Raw genomic sequence first — 16,859 nt, forward strand, 5'->3', positions numbered from 1 at the left:
TGACATACTGTACTGTTCATTAAACTGGTGGTTCCAGAGTTCAACAGCTCTTTGATACCACAATTGCCTTTATTTGTGCTAATTTTAGTTGAGAGATTTACCAATACAGTAATGGCTCATGCTTTGGTGAGGTTTTGATGCTTAGCTTGGAACTTCCAGGATGAATCTTGCATTGTATTGTTGTATTGGTAGTCGAAACTATTCTCCAAAGCAATTGGATGAAGAGAACACATACGGACGTTCGTGTCCTCCACAAACAGCATAAGTTGTGTGAAAGAAAAAAAATAGATGTGGCTTCCTGTCATAGCCTAGAAGAGGTCTGATATTCTTAACACATCTAGAGTGGTTTTGAAGGTGTGCATGAAAATTATAAAGCCCTCTTTATTTAGCTACCACCTGAACAAGCAGTCATTGTGGACTGAAGACAGAATAGGTCCTTTTTCTTATTCTTTAGGCCAAAGAAAAGGGAAATGCCCTGATGCAAGGCCACACAAAAGATGCTGATCACACATCCGGTGTCTAAGCTTATTAGAGGAAGTGAACTTTGGTACACCTCACCATAGCAGAAGAACAGCTTCATAATGACAAAAACTAGATACTGCCAAAAATGCGTTTCAGAAGGTTTTGTTTCATACAAGGTAACGTCTCCTGTGAAGAAATCTCTCATTAAGTCACTTTTGTTGAAAGTGCAACAATGAAACACCTTTAATAATATTAATAATAATATTTTATGAAAATAATCTGTAACTTCAAAGACATTTCAGAGCACAGAAATAGAACCTCTCCAAGTATAAAACATTCAAAAAGGTCAATGTGCAAAAGCAATGTGCCAAAGGTGGCTGACCGAAGAAATCAACATGACAGTAGAAAATGTGCAAGCACGCACACTTGTCCAAGAGCTTAGCATAGCCTAATCGGTCAAAACTCTTCTGGTTCACCCGTGTTGTTCTCAGGAATCGCAAAACCTTCCTGTTGAAAGAAAACAAAATGTCAACAATACATACACTGGGCTGAACAACTTTTATCTGTCAACTGTTTAAAATATCAAGGAACTCACATCTGTGGCATACAGAATATCAAGTATCTTTTGCAGCGTGGGGTCAGCCTCCCCCTCCTTCTCCTGGCAAAGGAGCTCAATATTCCTCAGCTTGCCGAAATAAAAGTCCCTCTCCTTCTCCAAGTCTGTGACGGTGCATTTCAGATCACTGATCTGGTGAACAGTGAAAATAAGCATTAGACTTAGAGGAGCTGTGCAATTAATTGGGCTACAAATGATGAAAGATAACCAATGAGTAAAACTAATACTTATAAAGTAAGGCAACTTTTGATCATAATCATTCCTAATTTAATTCCAACTTACTTTAATTGATTCTCATCATGAACTATATTTAAGAGAGAGCAATAAAATCTATTGAACATTCTCCTTATCCCAAATGTAGATGATCAGCCAAAGCGTGTTCAATGATCTAAGTTTGCTTCAAAAGTTTTGCATGGGAGCTACAGAGCTAATGTAGCTAAAAGAAATAATGGAAGTTTATACCCACCAATTACATTAGCACTGTGCAAACTGCATGGCTAAAACTTCACACACTTGCCACAGAACTGTTTATACAGTTTCTGACACCGTATGAAATGGTATTTCTACTAAAGGGACGAACATTTGTTGCATAGCTAAAAACAGCAGCACAAGTCATGTTGAAGCCAGAATTTTGTCCATACGTTCATCCATTTTGGGTTTATGTTTCAATTATTTGTTAGCTATATTAGTCCCATAAGCCCAGTGCAAAACTAAAGCAGCAAACCTCAGACACTAAACAGGTCTTGGATGTTTGACCATATTTAGGGTAAGAGGAATATTGTGTACATCTGATTTTTCTTGAAATATTAACAGGCATGTAAATTCTTACTAGCAAAGCCTTACCGTTTGAGTAAGCTCTTCTCTATCCTCCTCTGCAGCCACCGACCCCGTCCTCCTTGCTGCAGATGGCGCTGGCTTAGGGGCAGCAGTGGTCGATCGCTGTGGAGCTGGAGAATAACACAGTACAAATCACAACACTCACACAATCACAAACACATGGGAATAATACACACCATGATCAGAGTGAGAGAATAAAGGGTGGTGCAGCAGGTTAGGTGCCCGTAACCAGAGTTAGTTGAAAACACTTTGAAACACTATGTATCTTACCAACTGGAGCTGTTGGCTTGACTGGAGTGATGCGTGCCTCTGCGATTAGGATTAACAAACATGCAACTCAGACCAGGAGTTACTCACGTCCAAATTCGGGAATATGGCAAATGAGACATTTTAAGTAATACCAGTAGAAACTCTTCATTTGGGGGAAGAAAAAAAAAAACCCACGCCACACTTTGGGAAATCATTCCAAAAAAATATTTCAGGGGTCTGAGAAGCTTAAAAATATTAAAGAACAAAGAATATAAGAGTTGTTGATCTCCAGTTGTCCAAATTAGCAATGGGCACAGTACAGAAAGAAAAATACATACAGAAAACCTACACAGCGTATTACATGGATAAGCTTCAGTTTCATAAATTATATTGCACAGCTTCACGTAGGCCACAATAGTCTAAAAGGTGTTGTACTGGTGTTTTCCATCTTGGCTCAGTAGTATTTCTCCTCACCTGAGCTGCCTTTCCTTGCTTTATTTGCCACTGCTGCAGCCGGACGCTCTGAGGCAGCGACCTCCTGTCCCTGCCGCGCTGCTTCTGGATCATACTCCTTCCCATCGTAGTTAGCGTCAAAGAACTTCTTAAACCACTGCACAAACTCAAAGTTATCCTGGAATTTCCCTTTCACAAGCTTGTCCACGGGGATAATCTGTAAAGAGCAGAGTTTAAATAGACCAAGTAAATTAATAATAAGAAGTGAACAGGGTATATTTTTAGGAAAAGAAAAACAGCATGTTGTCTTTATTTTTGACCAAAGGAATAATATTAGCCACATTTCAGGCCAAGTGAGTCGTGTTATTGGCGTTACTCACCTTGTTCACCCCGAGCTTTTTAAAGCTGCTTTGAAGGAGTTTAAAATTGTGGATATACTCATGCTCCAGCTTGGCCTGGAATTTCACTTTCTTCAAGGGCAAAGAAGATGGGAACAACATATCCATGAACTGACAGTAGGCAGCACCTAAAAGACAGTAGCAAAAGCAACAACAATGAGAAGAGACAAAGGTCTAGAGAATGGTCATCACTTTACTGGCTGCAAGTAAAAGCTACATAAATGAAGCACTTTTACCGCCTCAAATATAGCAGGATAGGCATAGCTTACTGTTTCACACAAGACAAAATGTCTAGGTCTCAAACAGCTGTTTCACAGGGTGTGTGTCTTTAGTTTTCATTGAAATACATTTAAGTACGTATCCCTTCAACTCAACTCATTTTTATCCCTGTATCAAGGCTCATATTCACTGACCTGAACACAGCTGCTCGACCTTGGTATGGTTCATGTGCAGCGAGTTGTTGATCCATGTCAACAAATCGTGGCGACTAAGGTTGTCACTGGTTACCGATGTAGAGAAGACGTTCACGGCCATGACTAGGAGAAACAGACGATGAAGGTTAATGTGAATTCAGAAAGCACTTGTACGATCACTTTTCTCTAGTCTTAAAGTTTTCAGGTCAAGCAAAAAACAATTTCGCCTTCCTAATGTTAGCCAAACAGCGATGTGCAGCCAATAGCTGAACAAAAGAGAAGAGGCAGTATCACCACTTCCTTTAAATTTAACCACACCGTTTTCAGAGGAAGGAAAAGATGCAAATTACGTTAACGTTACTTAGCTACGTAGTTAGCTAACCTAGCTAGCCAGGAAAAGCGTCAGCCTGTGCCATGTAAGAGCTTCTAAGTTACACTGTGAGGTATGTTAACTCGCTTTAAAGCTAAATTATCTTATTAGTGACTAGTGAGCAATTACCACACACTAATCGGTTATGATTTGACAGTAAAAATATTACGTAGCGATAGGAGCTAACCGGTAAAAATAAGTTACATTCAATACAGGGAGCAATATGAACGAGCAGCAGTCACCAACGTTAGTAACGTAGCTAACGTTAGCTAACCTTATTTTGAGGAGACGAAGCTGAAGTCGGCTTCTTGTTTATGTTTTCCCGTTCCACCTTAAATGAATGCAGTTATTATAACGCCTCGGGCACAAGAATGTAACTGCTGCGCAATTTAAGGTGGAACGTGAAAATTCGGAAAAAACGCCGGCGAATAGGAAGCCAACTTCAGCCTCGTTTTGAGGAGTCGGCGTAACTAGTCACATTATTCAATCAAATTGATCTCATATCGTTGTCGAATTCAGATTTGTTTACACCAGCTAATCTAAACCGAACCCTATAAAACGCTCATCCTGACTGCATGAAAAAACTAAACTTTTATAAACTCACTTTGCCGTCACTGGTAACAGAACACAGTGGATTCGTACGCTGCCGCCTGTGCTGCTCCAGCTACAGCCTTCACCGCTGTTGGCGCGTTCCCGTTGTCACGTGATCTCACTGACACCCGTCAAAATAGAGGTCCTAGTGTGAGTAATTAAATAGGGGGGGTTCAGGTGTAGCCGCAGTGAAATGTCAGGTCAAGTGAGACCTGGCCGTTTAGTGGCGCTGTATTTAGATGTTCCTGTATGTGCTAAATACGCATAAATGTTTATCCTGAAGTGCAACCTCATTATGGGTTTGGCTGCAGTTTTAAATAAAATGTATCAAAAGAGCTCATTGTAAGACTGGAATAAGAATTATAAGAAGCGTTAAAGTAGATTTGTCAGTCATTATGTAATTGCCTGTTCGTTGTTTTGATAACTATTAAAAACCACCAAAATGTGAGTCATCTTTTCTCAGTCTGTTCTTTGCTTATGGGCTATTTATGCATTTTAGAAATTGACACAGGGTCTCACTTTATCTTTCCAACTGTTCCACTCTGCAAGCCACCTGTATGAGGCGAATGGGTCAGATGCAACAAATCTGACATTTCAGCGCAAAAATGTAGATAAGCACATTTCAGTTAAACTAATGTCACTTGAATTGTGAGCAAGTGATTAATTTACAATTGATTTAAATTGATTTAAATTGATGTTTGCCAAAAGGTGTCACACCAACAGTACCTAAAGCTGCAGTGTGTAAGATTTAGTGGCATCAACCAGTGAGGTTGCAGATTGTGACCAACTGAATAACCCCTCTATCACCCCTCTCTGTCCAAGCATGTAGTAGAACCTACAGTGGCCATCAGTTTTTCTGCCCTCACCTGTCCCGATTTCATTTTGCTTCCTTTTCACTTTTTTGACGATGAGCATTCACCCTCCTTTACTTTTTCTTGTGCTGTATAATAACTATGATCCCCCATTTGTCAAAATTTGGGTTCTCAAACTTCTCACAACACAAAATGGTTAGCTAACACTGGCAGCAACCACTGATTCTTCTTTCTACGTCTTCCAAACGATGCTATTGCACCACCAAATTTAAGCTGCGTCTACAACATAGAAACGTGAAAGGGTCTCTTTAGAGTCAGTGTTTGGTGTGTCTACTTTGGGCTACTGTAGAAACATGGCAGCACAACATGGCGGCCTCTGTTGGAAGAGGACCTGCTCCCTATGTAGATATGAAGGGCTCATTCTAAGCTAACAAAAACACAATTGGTGATTACAGATTATTATACACTAATGAAAACATGGTTTTGTATACTATATTATATTTCAGCTAATAGATCCCCTAAATCTTACACACTGCACCTTTAAGCAGCCAAGAAAATTAACATAATCACTTCTATTTATATAGTGTCTTTCCGATGCCTAAGGGCTTTACAGTCATAGAACATGAACACATTAAACAGGAAGTACACAATTAACAACAAAAAGACATGACTGTCAGACACATGTAGACCTTACATTCAAAGACAGCAGGAACACTTATAGCATAGTGTAAATAAATATGTCTTTAACAGAGATTTGAATGAAGATAGAAAGGAGGCATCCTGAATACACTTGGGGAGAGTTTCCATAAATTAGGAGCTACCACACTAAATGATCGACCTATAGAAGTCAATTTGAACCTTGGAACCTTGGAGAAGGTCTAAATTATTCAACTGTAAGCTACAGGATGGGACATATAAATGGAGAAACTGGAGCAAAGCTTTGTGTGTAATAATAAGAAGCTTGTACTGAACTCAGAATGTAACAGGTAACCAGTGAGGATGGGAGTGATATGGTCAGTCTTCTTAGAATAGGTGAAGACGCTACCAGCAGCATTTTGTACATACTGTCACAGATGTCAAGTAACGAAGTACTTTGTTACTGTACTTAAGTAATTGTTTTGGTACCTGTACTTTACTTGAGTATTTCTGTCGCTTAATACTTTTTACTTTTTACTCAATTCCATATATATAACACGGACAAAGCCAGATTTAAGAGGCAATGCATTTTCTGGCAGGAGGTCTACCACAAAATGTTGTCCCATAGATGAAATGTTTTAGTAATATGTACTTGAGACCAAAATGCATTATTAGTGATGTTTGACACTGAAGCTTCGGAGCATGTGTCAAAACACCAACTCACTTTACTTTGAGGCGCTGCATCGATGCTTGATTCATATTTCAGAAACACAGTTTCTGGAACTGATTTAACAGAAACGAACTGATGCAGGTTTTCATGGCTTTAAGCCACAACCAAATGCTAATGTCTTGATTTCGATTTCATATATGAAGCCCACAGCTTGACTATGAAAGAATATGTAAGACAGAATTACAAGTGAATAAGGAAATACATGAGTTTGTCAAGAGATTTGTTATAAATACCAGCTGTAAACATCGCCTCTAAAGTGATGTTATTTTTGATCATATAACGCAGCCATATAATTACCTTTAGTATTTTAGAAACGAATTACAAACTTGTAAAACACTAGAAGACAAAGATTTGGACTTTTATCCTTTAACATCTCCCAGGACAGAGCTGATGTTCATGATTTTAACCACCAGGTGTCATTAATGTGCACTGGTTTTAAAAGCTTCGAGCAACGAACCCATTTAAATACAGTTTTTACAGCTTCACCGCTTCAGAAAGCTTAGTTTTTGCATATTTTCTGGATTTAATAACAGCGTAGCTAGATTTAAAAGGGAATGCATTTCCTACCATAAAATGCACCCCACTTGTTCCTTGTCAAAGAACCCAGCACTGGGGGTTGATGGGAGTTGTAGTTTCCAGTTCGCTGGCACCAATAAATGTGCAACTCTGAGCGGGGGAGTCACTGGTTATCTTTGTATTTTTGTACGAACACTTATTTTTAATAGTAATATCCTAGTGTATGTGATTGAAAACTCAATTATGGTTTAGGATGTTTTTTAAACGAAACTAAATAAATTGTTTATTATTAAAACAATTATTAATTTATTGTGATAGCACAAGTTACCTGTAGTTGTTCCAGACTGGATAATGTATTTAAGAAGCAGACCTCGGCAGTTTCAGGATTGGCTGCTTGTTGGTGCAGCACTATTTGTGTCTGTTGTCTTTTTTTTGTCTTTGTAACTTAAAGTTATGTATTTATTGATGCCACTGTGCACTAGCGATGCCTATTCCAAATCACTTGAAATGTTCAAACAAAATGAATCAATTGTTCTGAATTTTCTAATCAGTTTTTAAGATGTCAGCTGTTCTGAAAAATTACACTGAAAATAAATTAGGTTTATGTAATTTACTGAAATTAAATTAAAATGCATAATGTTTTGTTATAAAATTGAGTAAACATTAGCCACTGCAGTGTTTAATGCAGAAAGAAATGGTTTAATGCACATCATAACCATAGCCTTCTGTATCCATCCAATAGCACAGCACTGATTCCTGCCAGTGCCTCGAATGAGATTTCCTAAGTTAGTCCCAAGCTAACGCATAAGCATTAAACTCTTCATATTTCACCAAGAACCATTTTGGAAAAATGAACTGAACTTCCCATCAGTAAGCCCTAGTAGATATGAAAGGCTTTATTAATGTTTCCCACACATGAGGATTAAAATTCAGTACACTGTGTTTTGGGAAATGACAATAATCATTCTGTTTTAATTGGACAACATTTGAAATTGCTTGACATGACAGCCTCATGCTTAATTTGAAGTGTAAACTATTTCTCATTCACTCTTCTAATAATGACACAGTGGATGGTGAAATGGTTAAATCCTTAAACAAAACCAATAACTATAAATTGGTATGTATGTTTTTTTATTTGTGATCTTCCAAACCAGAACACAACATTTGTATGAGGACAAAGCAGAAGTAAGAAAGATGAAGAGAAACAAAAAGCAGTGGAAGACAATGCAGGTACAACATTAATAGCCCACAGCAGGTATTTATCAAACACTTAGTAACCACACCTGTATTAACCCAGTCATTTTGTAGCTTATAGTCAGTAGCTCCACAAGGAACGGAGCAGGAGAGAGAGCTGCATCCCCCACCCAGTCCCACAGCCTGCGGGTGCTGGAGCGACTGCTACCCCACGATCCCCCTCTTCAACAAGGGCAGAATCCAGGAGAGGTAGAGAGAGAAGGAGCAGCTCCAACAGGTTCAGACAGAGAGAAGAGAGATAGACCTGAACAAGAAGCAGGAAGAGAAAAGGAATCTGTGAAGTGCCAGAGAGAGCCATGGCGAGGAGGTGATGGGACTGGAGCAGATGCAAAGAGAGAATGACATCAGAAGTTTGGAGGAAACGGTGAAACAGCATGGGATGGAAATTATGAGATTCTGGGGGAGAGAAGAAAAGCTGAAAGAAGAGCTGAATAAAAACAAAGAGAAAACAGCCAGGAAAGAGCAGAAGCCCATGAAAATTGTCCAGAGAGATGAAAATCTGAAGAGAGAGCTGCAGGCGATGAAAGAGAGGCTGGCACAAAAGGAAAAACAGAGAGAAGAAGAAACTAACAAGAAAACAGTGAAAATAATTACTGTAAATTTAAGAGAAGAAATGAAGATGAACAAGGAATTGGAAAGGAAGCAAGAGAAGGAACAACAGGAAGAGAGGAGAGAGAGACAGAGGGCAAGAGAAATACCTGGAGAGAAAAGCACAGTGTAGGGCCGAGAGGATGAAGAAACTGTTTCCACACAACGAAACATCATTCAGGCCTGAAAAGGGAGCACAGTGTTGGAGTTCTGGAGGGAAAAGGAGACAGTCCATCAGTGATGGAATTCAGCAGGAAAGTGCTGTCCAGGAGCTGGACAAGCCTGAAGAAGAAGAGAAGTTCAAGGACTTTTGCTGGCTTGCACCTCCAAGTGGAGGAGCCCTCCTCAATTTGAGCCCAACTGACCGCAGCACACATCCCAGTACAGATGTGTCCGTGTGAGGGATGAGAGTGGCACTGTCCCTCAGGAAGCCAACTCACAGCCTCAGGCTTTCACTGTGTCAGAAGCAGAAGATCAGGCTTCAGAGACTCAGACTCAGATCCAGACTGGTGCACAGACAGCTGGGGAGAAAATGGAGTGGACTGTCCATGACTGTGGTGTGCATTGAGGTGGAGAACCTGCAGGTGAGTCTCTACTCACTACTGTAAATTATTCTGTTAATATTTTCTTACGTTAATGTAGTTTTGTTGTGTTAAATAACTCCAAAAAGCTGTGAAATTAGCAAATGTTTTGGTTAAAATTATTTCGGTCAAAAATATGAACTAAATGAAATAAAAACTTGATTATTGTTTCTGACAGATTCAGAAAAGCACTGTGTTTCATTCAGTGAATCATTATATATATATATATGTTTATCTCTACCCTGCAGCGCCTGAGATCCCATTTCTCATCTCTGCAAGTTCAAGCTGAGGAAGAAAAGGAGAATGAGAAAGTTCTCCACCACGTTGATTGATTCCACTTGGAGCGCTGGTTAGTGTCATTAATTTTTAGAACAAATTAAATATATTAATTTACATATCTCTCTATTTGAGCTCTATAAAGTGTAAAGTCACATTAATAGTAACTGCATCAGGGAATGATGCTAATAAATGTCTTACGCTTATAAAACTTAACTAAAATCTTGAAATGAATGTTTTTTTCCTTCGACAGACTGGGGTCCTGACTGTACAGCTCAAGACCTGCAGAGTCTTCAGTAAAGCTGATATGTTGAAAGTTTATGCCAGTCTCAATGTTTAAAGTCTAGTCTTTGAGTTTGTGTTTGTACTGATATCTAGCCACAAAACTGTAATCTGTTGATTTTGTCTGCTTTGATCAATAATGCTGGTTTTGGTTCGGCTGTTTTCCTGCACCAGCTCCTTTGAAAAAAGGTACTTGGGATACTGTGAGGGTCACTATTGGGAGAATGGTAAAGTACACAGCAGCCCTACGAAGACGCCATGCGCTTCAACGAATGGAAATACAGGTTAGTATTACTTCTCAATGTCTTCTCTTTGTGCATGGCAGACAAATGCCTTTTTAACCGTCTTGGGTCTTCAAGGATTTTTCTTGATTTTGGCATATATTCTTAAATTTGCCTCTAAAAACACTTGCGTATAAAATGATACCCACATGTTTCATATCAAAATGCTTTGTTATCTGTGTTGCTTTTTTATAAAACTGCAGCAACTTCAGTGTGTAAAAAGGTGTAAACTCTCTGCACGCTATTTAACATGTGTCTCCAATCTTGACTGAATGAAAAATGCATGGTTTTCGATGTTTAGGGTAAGTCTTTAGTGATTTCCTATTGGTCAGTTTCACAAAATAGCTCGACGGACACACGAATCCACCAATTACACACAGTGAGAGGCAGGTGACGTGTATCCCAGCCTCTCTTCATAGCCTTATAACTCCAGATGTGAATAACGTATAATCTCACAATGAGAAGGAATTGAAAGGGAGACTCTACACATTCAGAAAATGTTTGAACTGTATTTCCGTACTGTATTAAAGATAGAGAAACATATATAGACACATCAACTTGATGTGTTTGTGGATCCCAGATGGGTAAAGTTAAAATCGAAGATGCCCTGAACATGAAATTTGGCATTGTCCTCAGAGAACACCAAATGACTATATAGTCATGACTGAGTAATGATATATACACCAATTCATTACAATAATTTTTAAAATAATGCTTTGTTATATGTTATTTGTTAAATAACATGTTGTCCCAGTTCTAATATTTAATTGCATAACCCACATTCAAAGCTGAATTCTATATAAATTCAACAGCTTATTAAAATTGTGGTGTTAATTTGGTCACCAAATTACCACCGCGAGTCTTATTTAGCACCAATCCATTGGCGCCCCTCTTCTCGTGCTGGGGCTGAATCTTGAATGGCTCCCTGCTCCCTACATAGTGCACTATGTAGGAATTTAAATACTGGATCCTCCCAACGGTGCTAAATACAGCTGAGAAATAGTCATTTGGGACTCAGACACATCCACAATTCCATAAATGATGCATTATTTGGCTGTAGTAGCTAGAATTTCTAAACTTTCATAGCTAGCACACTATTTAGGGAATATGGAGCTGTTTGGGTTTGATGCTACTTCTGACTGAAACACGAACATTTGAAGTGTGTAAACCATTCACGTGACATTTTTTAGACTTTTATGTTGCCGTTTTACAGTTAATCATATCGTACGTACTTTAATCCAAGTCTGTGATAGTAATGATTGAGTTGTTTAGGCTTTAAGCCTGTTATAGGTAGCTGACCAGCCTAGTTCTAGTTAAGAATATAAGTCACCAGACCCTCAGTTTAAGCAAAAAATGGGTTCCTACTTCATCAATGTACTCGTTGGTCCATGTGAGAGGCATGAGTAAAAGATTATTCCATTAACAGCACAAAGGTTTTTTTCATGCCGTGGCGCAGTAACACAGAATTCAGTTGTTGTGAGACGGTCACAGGTGTGTGTATATTGTGGATTTTACAGCGGCTTCGAACATGGCTCAGCCAATCAGGTTTTAGGACCAGAACTATCTGTTTTACAATAGTAATTATTACATTGGATGTTATTATATTGTATTTTGTCCATGAAAATCACTGTTACGCACGGCCTTAGTTGGCTGATTGCAATGCTGAAATGTTAGAAGATTTGTAATTATCAGTAAATACAATAAACATTTACAATTTAGCTATTTCTATTTACTTCTATTCTTTCTTTTTAATTTTTTTCTAGCTGTTCCATATAGACAAACTGACAAATATGTCTCTCATTCTCTCTCAATAATGTGATAACCCCCTCCACACTGCCCCGAGTGGACATCATTCCCTCTCTAATGAAGCGAGACACACCAAGAGACACAGGGTGCAGGATACCTGATGGCCCGATGGACAGCATCCAGAGGACAGGCAGGTAAGTGTCATGCTTCATCATATTTATTTGTGATACTACACATTAATACCACATAATAGAAATGTAAAGTTTGGACTTTCCCATTTTTTTTTAACTTTCCTAATTATCCTTTTACTTTTAAGTTTTTATTATTTTTTTGAGGAACTCCAACACTTTATGATTTGAGTCAGAGATGAACAGCCTTTATGGTTGTATTTATGTGTATGTTTCAGGTTGTTGCAGCTACATAAAGCCTTGGTGGAGTGTAAGACAGGAGAAGATAGGGTACAGTTTTTGGAGAACCTGATTCTGAGGATGAGTCTTGACACCAGCTATCCCTGCACAAAGAATGAGAGCTCTGAGGTGTGGGGGTGTGGTGGTGCACACGCTTACCGATTTTGCTGAACTCCAGTGCTAGTGTGATGTTTTATTGTGTTATGTACTGTGTTTTAAGCAAGGTAATATTGTGTGTGACAGGTTGTGTCTAAAGAGGAGAAATAGAAGAGAAATGAGGAGGACGAAGACTATGGAACAACAGATGAAAGAACAAGAATAGGAAAGGCCAAGTGCAAAACAAGGAAGTAGAGACCAAAAAGAGCAGAACTCGAGGTCTGTCTCCATTGCTCGCAGCACTGGCCGTCTGTTCCTCTTTATCCTGCTCCATTCCCACCATCTTGACTTGCCTGCAGCAAATAACAACAAAGTGCTGGATCTCTCCAAATAAAAGCAATGTTTTGCTTGCAGTTGTTTGAGGAAATGTAACTTTGCTTTAGGTAAACTGAATTTGAAATCTCATGAAACATTTGTGGCCATAACTTAAGCTTTAAACTAATTTCCGTTGTTTCAGGCTGATATGCATCCAGACATGTTCCTGATCCTCATTGTTGAAACATGTTTAGGCTGTGTCTGAAACAGAAGGCTGCTGCCTTGACGCCTTGCTGCCTTCACTTAGAAGTGATTTCATTTGAAGGTAAGAGCAGATGAATCAAAGGCTTTGCTGTTAGTATTTTTACCTTTCAGAAAAAAAAATTATTTTAGGAAGAATTTTTATCACTTTAAAACTTTACTAAAATTAATTAGACTGCAGCGGTCAGCAAAATGCTCTGTCAAGAGTTCATTTTTCCCAACTTCTGCTGTCAGCCGCAGCGGTGAAATATACCAGATTTCGATTTTTTTGGGAACCATGGATGCCAAATGTTGAATTTTAGAGCCCAGTATTATACAACATACAAATAAGACTACAGAGTGTCCTCCTGCCTTTTTTCTACCTTAAATAAACAATATACACTGCTAAAGCTCTAGAATGATAATCAGCCATGAACCGCCACAAGGCACGGAACATTGTTCAACAGAAACATGTGAACGCAGCATTAACCTGGCCCTAATAGATACTGCAGTTTAACTGGAAAACACTACAATGATTCGATCTAGATGTTTAAGATTGCTGTGTTGTTTTTTCACGTCTTCACTCATCAGCTGTTTGATTAACTTTTCTATTCTATTCTGTTCTATTCTAGTTCTATGTCGTCTTCATCGAGTCTGCCCACTGTGGCAGTAACCTGTGTTTTTGTGTTCGTTATTATTAATTATTGTAAGTTTGTACATCCTTAACTTTGTAGATTCAACTTTGTATAAGTCTCAGTTGTCTGATTTTAACCTAGTTTAGTCATCTTTTCTAGACAGAACTGTCTGTGTTGAGCATGCTTTATGGTGAAGGTGCTGTAGTGTTGGTTGTGTTTGTGTGAATCCAGCTTTCTGATTGGTTGATCTTGTTTTGTGTCAAGGTGGAAGTGTTGGAATATGTTGGATGATGACTGCACTGCTGATAGCCTGTAGCCTAATGTATCGACATTGCAGGACATTACTGTTCTGTTGTGTGTGTGTGTAGTTTGGGGTGGGCTGGTCTGCATCATGTAACTGGTCTAAAACAAATCCCACTCCACCCCTGGCCTTACTTAAAGGAATGATCTGATCTGGTGTTCGGTACTGACTGCTAAAATAAAAATCAACAGTTTTTTCTTTGTCTGTGTTAGATGCTTGTAAAGGAAACCTGTTTGTGTGCTCTAGACAAGTGGGTTTTTGTGGAAGACGCCTGCAGTTCTAGTATAAACCATTATGATCATTATATACGCTCAGTTTCAGGGATGTATGCCACTGACCCTCAGTAACAATATATCCTTTTTAAAAAGTTAGTTACTTTTATACTTATACTTGAGTCAAAACATGTAAGTCATACTTCAACTTTTACTTGAGTATTTATTTTCTTGTTTACTAGTACTTTTACTTAAGTAATGAACTTGTGTACTTCTGCCACATCTGCATATTGTAACCTAATGAAAGTCACTTAAACCTTTGTCAGTAAAAATGCTATTTAACAGTAGAATAAATACAAAAAAAACTAAATATAGTAAAACTTAACAAGTTTTTGCTCAATTTTAAAAAATTAATATGTTGGTTAGAAGCTTAGAGTTTCAGACTCCTGACTTCTCACTGCACTGCAGCCTTTGCATGGATTTGTTAAATTCCATCAGCAGCTCACCTGATTTAACTTAATGAAGGAGTGATTAGATAAACTAGGTATTGGACGATAACTGAAAACACTGGGCTGTCTTAAGAAGTGCTTTGGAAATGGTAATGCTAATACATGACTATATTGCTATATATTGCAATTGTGATACTGTCCAGTATATTGGAAACACATTAGTGAACTCTTGATGTGATGTGGTAAAAGATTGGCCTGAATTTTTGTGATAAAAAAAATGTTTCATTAAAATATGTTTGTGGAATCATGAGAATGCCTTGAAGCACCCACTGATTTGTGATTGGTCAGGATGCTCTCAGCACAAAACAAAGCATTCAATGATTGATTAGAAGCACATCTGTGTAATCAGTACAGCAAAGGCTGTATTGTGCAGCCCTGATTTACTGTAAGGTTGATGAAACACAGGAAGCATTAATAGAATTCATTAAACTAGTGTTTATTTGTCACCAAGTACATGAAGATTGACATGGGTGGATCAAGCTCAAGGGATCACCAAATCAAGTTATGAAGACAAAACCTGAGCCCAATTTTCTAAGTGTAACATTAAGATAATCCCTTTACCATATTACAGTGATTTTCATGGTACACACTATGAAACAATCCCTGGCTGGTAAAAAAAATGATCATCCTCAGACCAAAAGATTTAAAATATAAAAGTCTAATGCTACTGTTAACATAACTGATGTTCAATATAAGAACATAGCACCAAACGAAATCTTGAAAGACCCATTTTAACACAAAATACAAAAGGTATTATTCAAAGATTTCAGCTATACAAATATTGTATTTTGTTCCTTGATTTGTCGATAAAAACAGTCAATTCTGACATGAAGTTCCTCTGTGGCCTTCTGACCTGCTGGTGTTAGGAGTTGAGCTCTAAGAGATTTTCTTGATGTGTTAATACTGTACTAGGCTAAAACAGACATTTCACATAGCTAACATCTATGAGACACTTTTCACACTGGCACTTAGGAGGGGAAATTAAAAAGCTCTGAGCTACAGTAAAACCTCATGCACTCTACATGCATCAATACACATGCACTTTATTGATGGCCTTCAGTCTGTCTCCAGCACCTTACAGACAATCCTACAGTCACTGTATAGAAAATCTGATAACATCTAGTAATCTATGACATCACTAGTAGGAAAAAACAGTTAAAACAATTTGTGAAATGATAAATGCATTGTGTTTGATTTGGACTTAATGTTATGAAATATTAAAAAAATTAAAGTGAAGATATGTTTAAAAAAACACTGATAGAACTGGAGAATGAGAACTAACAGGATTCTGTATACTGAATAAATACTAGTTATAAAACTACCACATAAGAGCACCATGCACGTTACAAACATTGCTACACAGAGCAAATGCTGTTTTGTTAGCACCTCAACATGAACACCTGGAATACAGCAAACTACTTTCATAAGACTACACTTAAAATGAAATGGAGAGGAATGGAGCCACAAGCTTTTTTTGGCATTGCTGAATGAATAGTCTGCTCAGCCTACTCTAAATTCTATTCTAAAGCTTTACTTCACAAAATACCTGGGATCACGCAAAACTAATGTCCGTCCTCTTGTAGGCACTTATGTCATTTTAAGGAGTCATTTTTTTCCTCTCCATCCTATTTTCTGGAAGGTTCACAGTGTATTACTGCTGATATAGTACAGCATCAGAAACTCAAAATGAAGACTGTCATAAAAGATGACATTCCCTTATGAATTATTGATTAGTTCTAGGGACGCACCGATATGAGAATATGAGCCAAGCCATGTACATATCTGCTAAGGCCAATACTAATACATAAACATTTATAGAATGTAGAAATTGGAACTAGATCCACCTGGATTAGCATTACAGAAAAAATATAATGTTTATTTCTGTAGGGCTACAGAAGCAGTAAAATTCATAATATGCGGATATTTTAGTGCAGTAGCCCAGCATTACCTAAAGATTCTGCTCTTCCATAGTACAATACATACATCCTTATATAATGGTTTGAAATATCAGTCAAATTTAAACCTCTGTTCCAATTTCAAATTTTTTTTTAGT

General features: G+C 38.1%; 1 protein-coding gene across 3 annotated transcripts; it reads right to left on the reverse strand.

The window, feature by feature from the left end:
* Nucleotides 1-674: 674 nt before the first annotated feature.
* On the reverse strand, nucleotides 675-4,511 carry mapre1a (microtubule-associated protein, RP/EB family, member 1a). 3 transcript variants are annotated; one of them, XM_036578418.1, is made up of 7 exons: nucleotides 4,403-4,511; nucleotides 3,429-3,551; nucleotides 2,998-3,143; nucleotides 2,639-2,834; nucleotides 1,922-2,025; nucleotides 1,058-1,210; nucleotides 675-969 (listed from the first exon to the last, which is right to left on the reverse strand). In XM_036578418.1, the coding sequence occupies exons 2-7, from the start codon at nucleotides 3,547-3,549 to the stop codon at nucleotides 919-921; spliced, it is 771 nt and encodes a 256-aa protein (XP_036434311.1). In that variant the 5' UTR covers nucleotides 3,550-3,551; nucleotides 4,403-4,511; the 3' UTR covers nucleotides 675-918. The 3 variants fall into 3 exon arrangements, with proteins under 3 accessions (XP_036434311.1, XP_036434313.1, XP_036434312.1); XM_036578420.1 differs by lacking the exon at nucleotides 4,403-4,511 and adding an exon at nucleotides 4,073-4,184; XM_036578419.1 differs by lacking the exon at nucleotides 4,403-4,511 and having other exon boundaries at nucleotides 3,429-3,739.
* Nucleotides 4,512-16,859: the final 12,348 nt, after the last annotated feature.

The sequence above is a fragment of the Colossoma macropomum genome, unplaced genomic scaffold (assembly GCF_904425465.1).
Source record: "Colossoma macropomum unplaced genomic scaffold, Colossoma_macropomum, whole genome shotgun sequence".
NCBI classification, from domain to species: Eukaryota; Metazoa; Chordata; class Actinopteri; order Characiformes; family Serrasalmidae; genus Colossoma; species Colossoma macropomum.

What these genes read in the sequence shown, in the direction of transcription:
- mapre1a (XM_036578418.1), bottom strand. Translation starts at nt 3,549, where the DNA reads ATGGCCGTGAACGTCTTCTCTACATCGGTAACCAGTGACAACCTTAGT. An exon ending in AGCAAGGAAAGGCAGCTCAG is followed by an intron (nt 2,026 to 2,638) that starts GTGAGGAGAAAT and finishes GTTATTCTCCAG; the next exon opens with CTCCACAGCGATCGACCACT. An exon ending in GAGAAGAGCTTACTCAAACG is followed by an intron (nt 1,211 to 1,921) that starts GTAAGGCTTTGC and finishes ACTGTTCACCAG; the next exon opens with ATCAGTGATCTGAAATGCAC.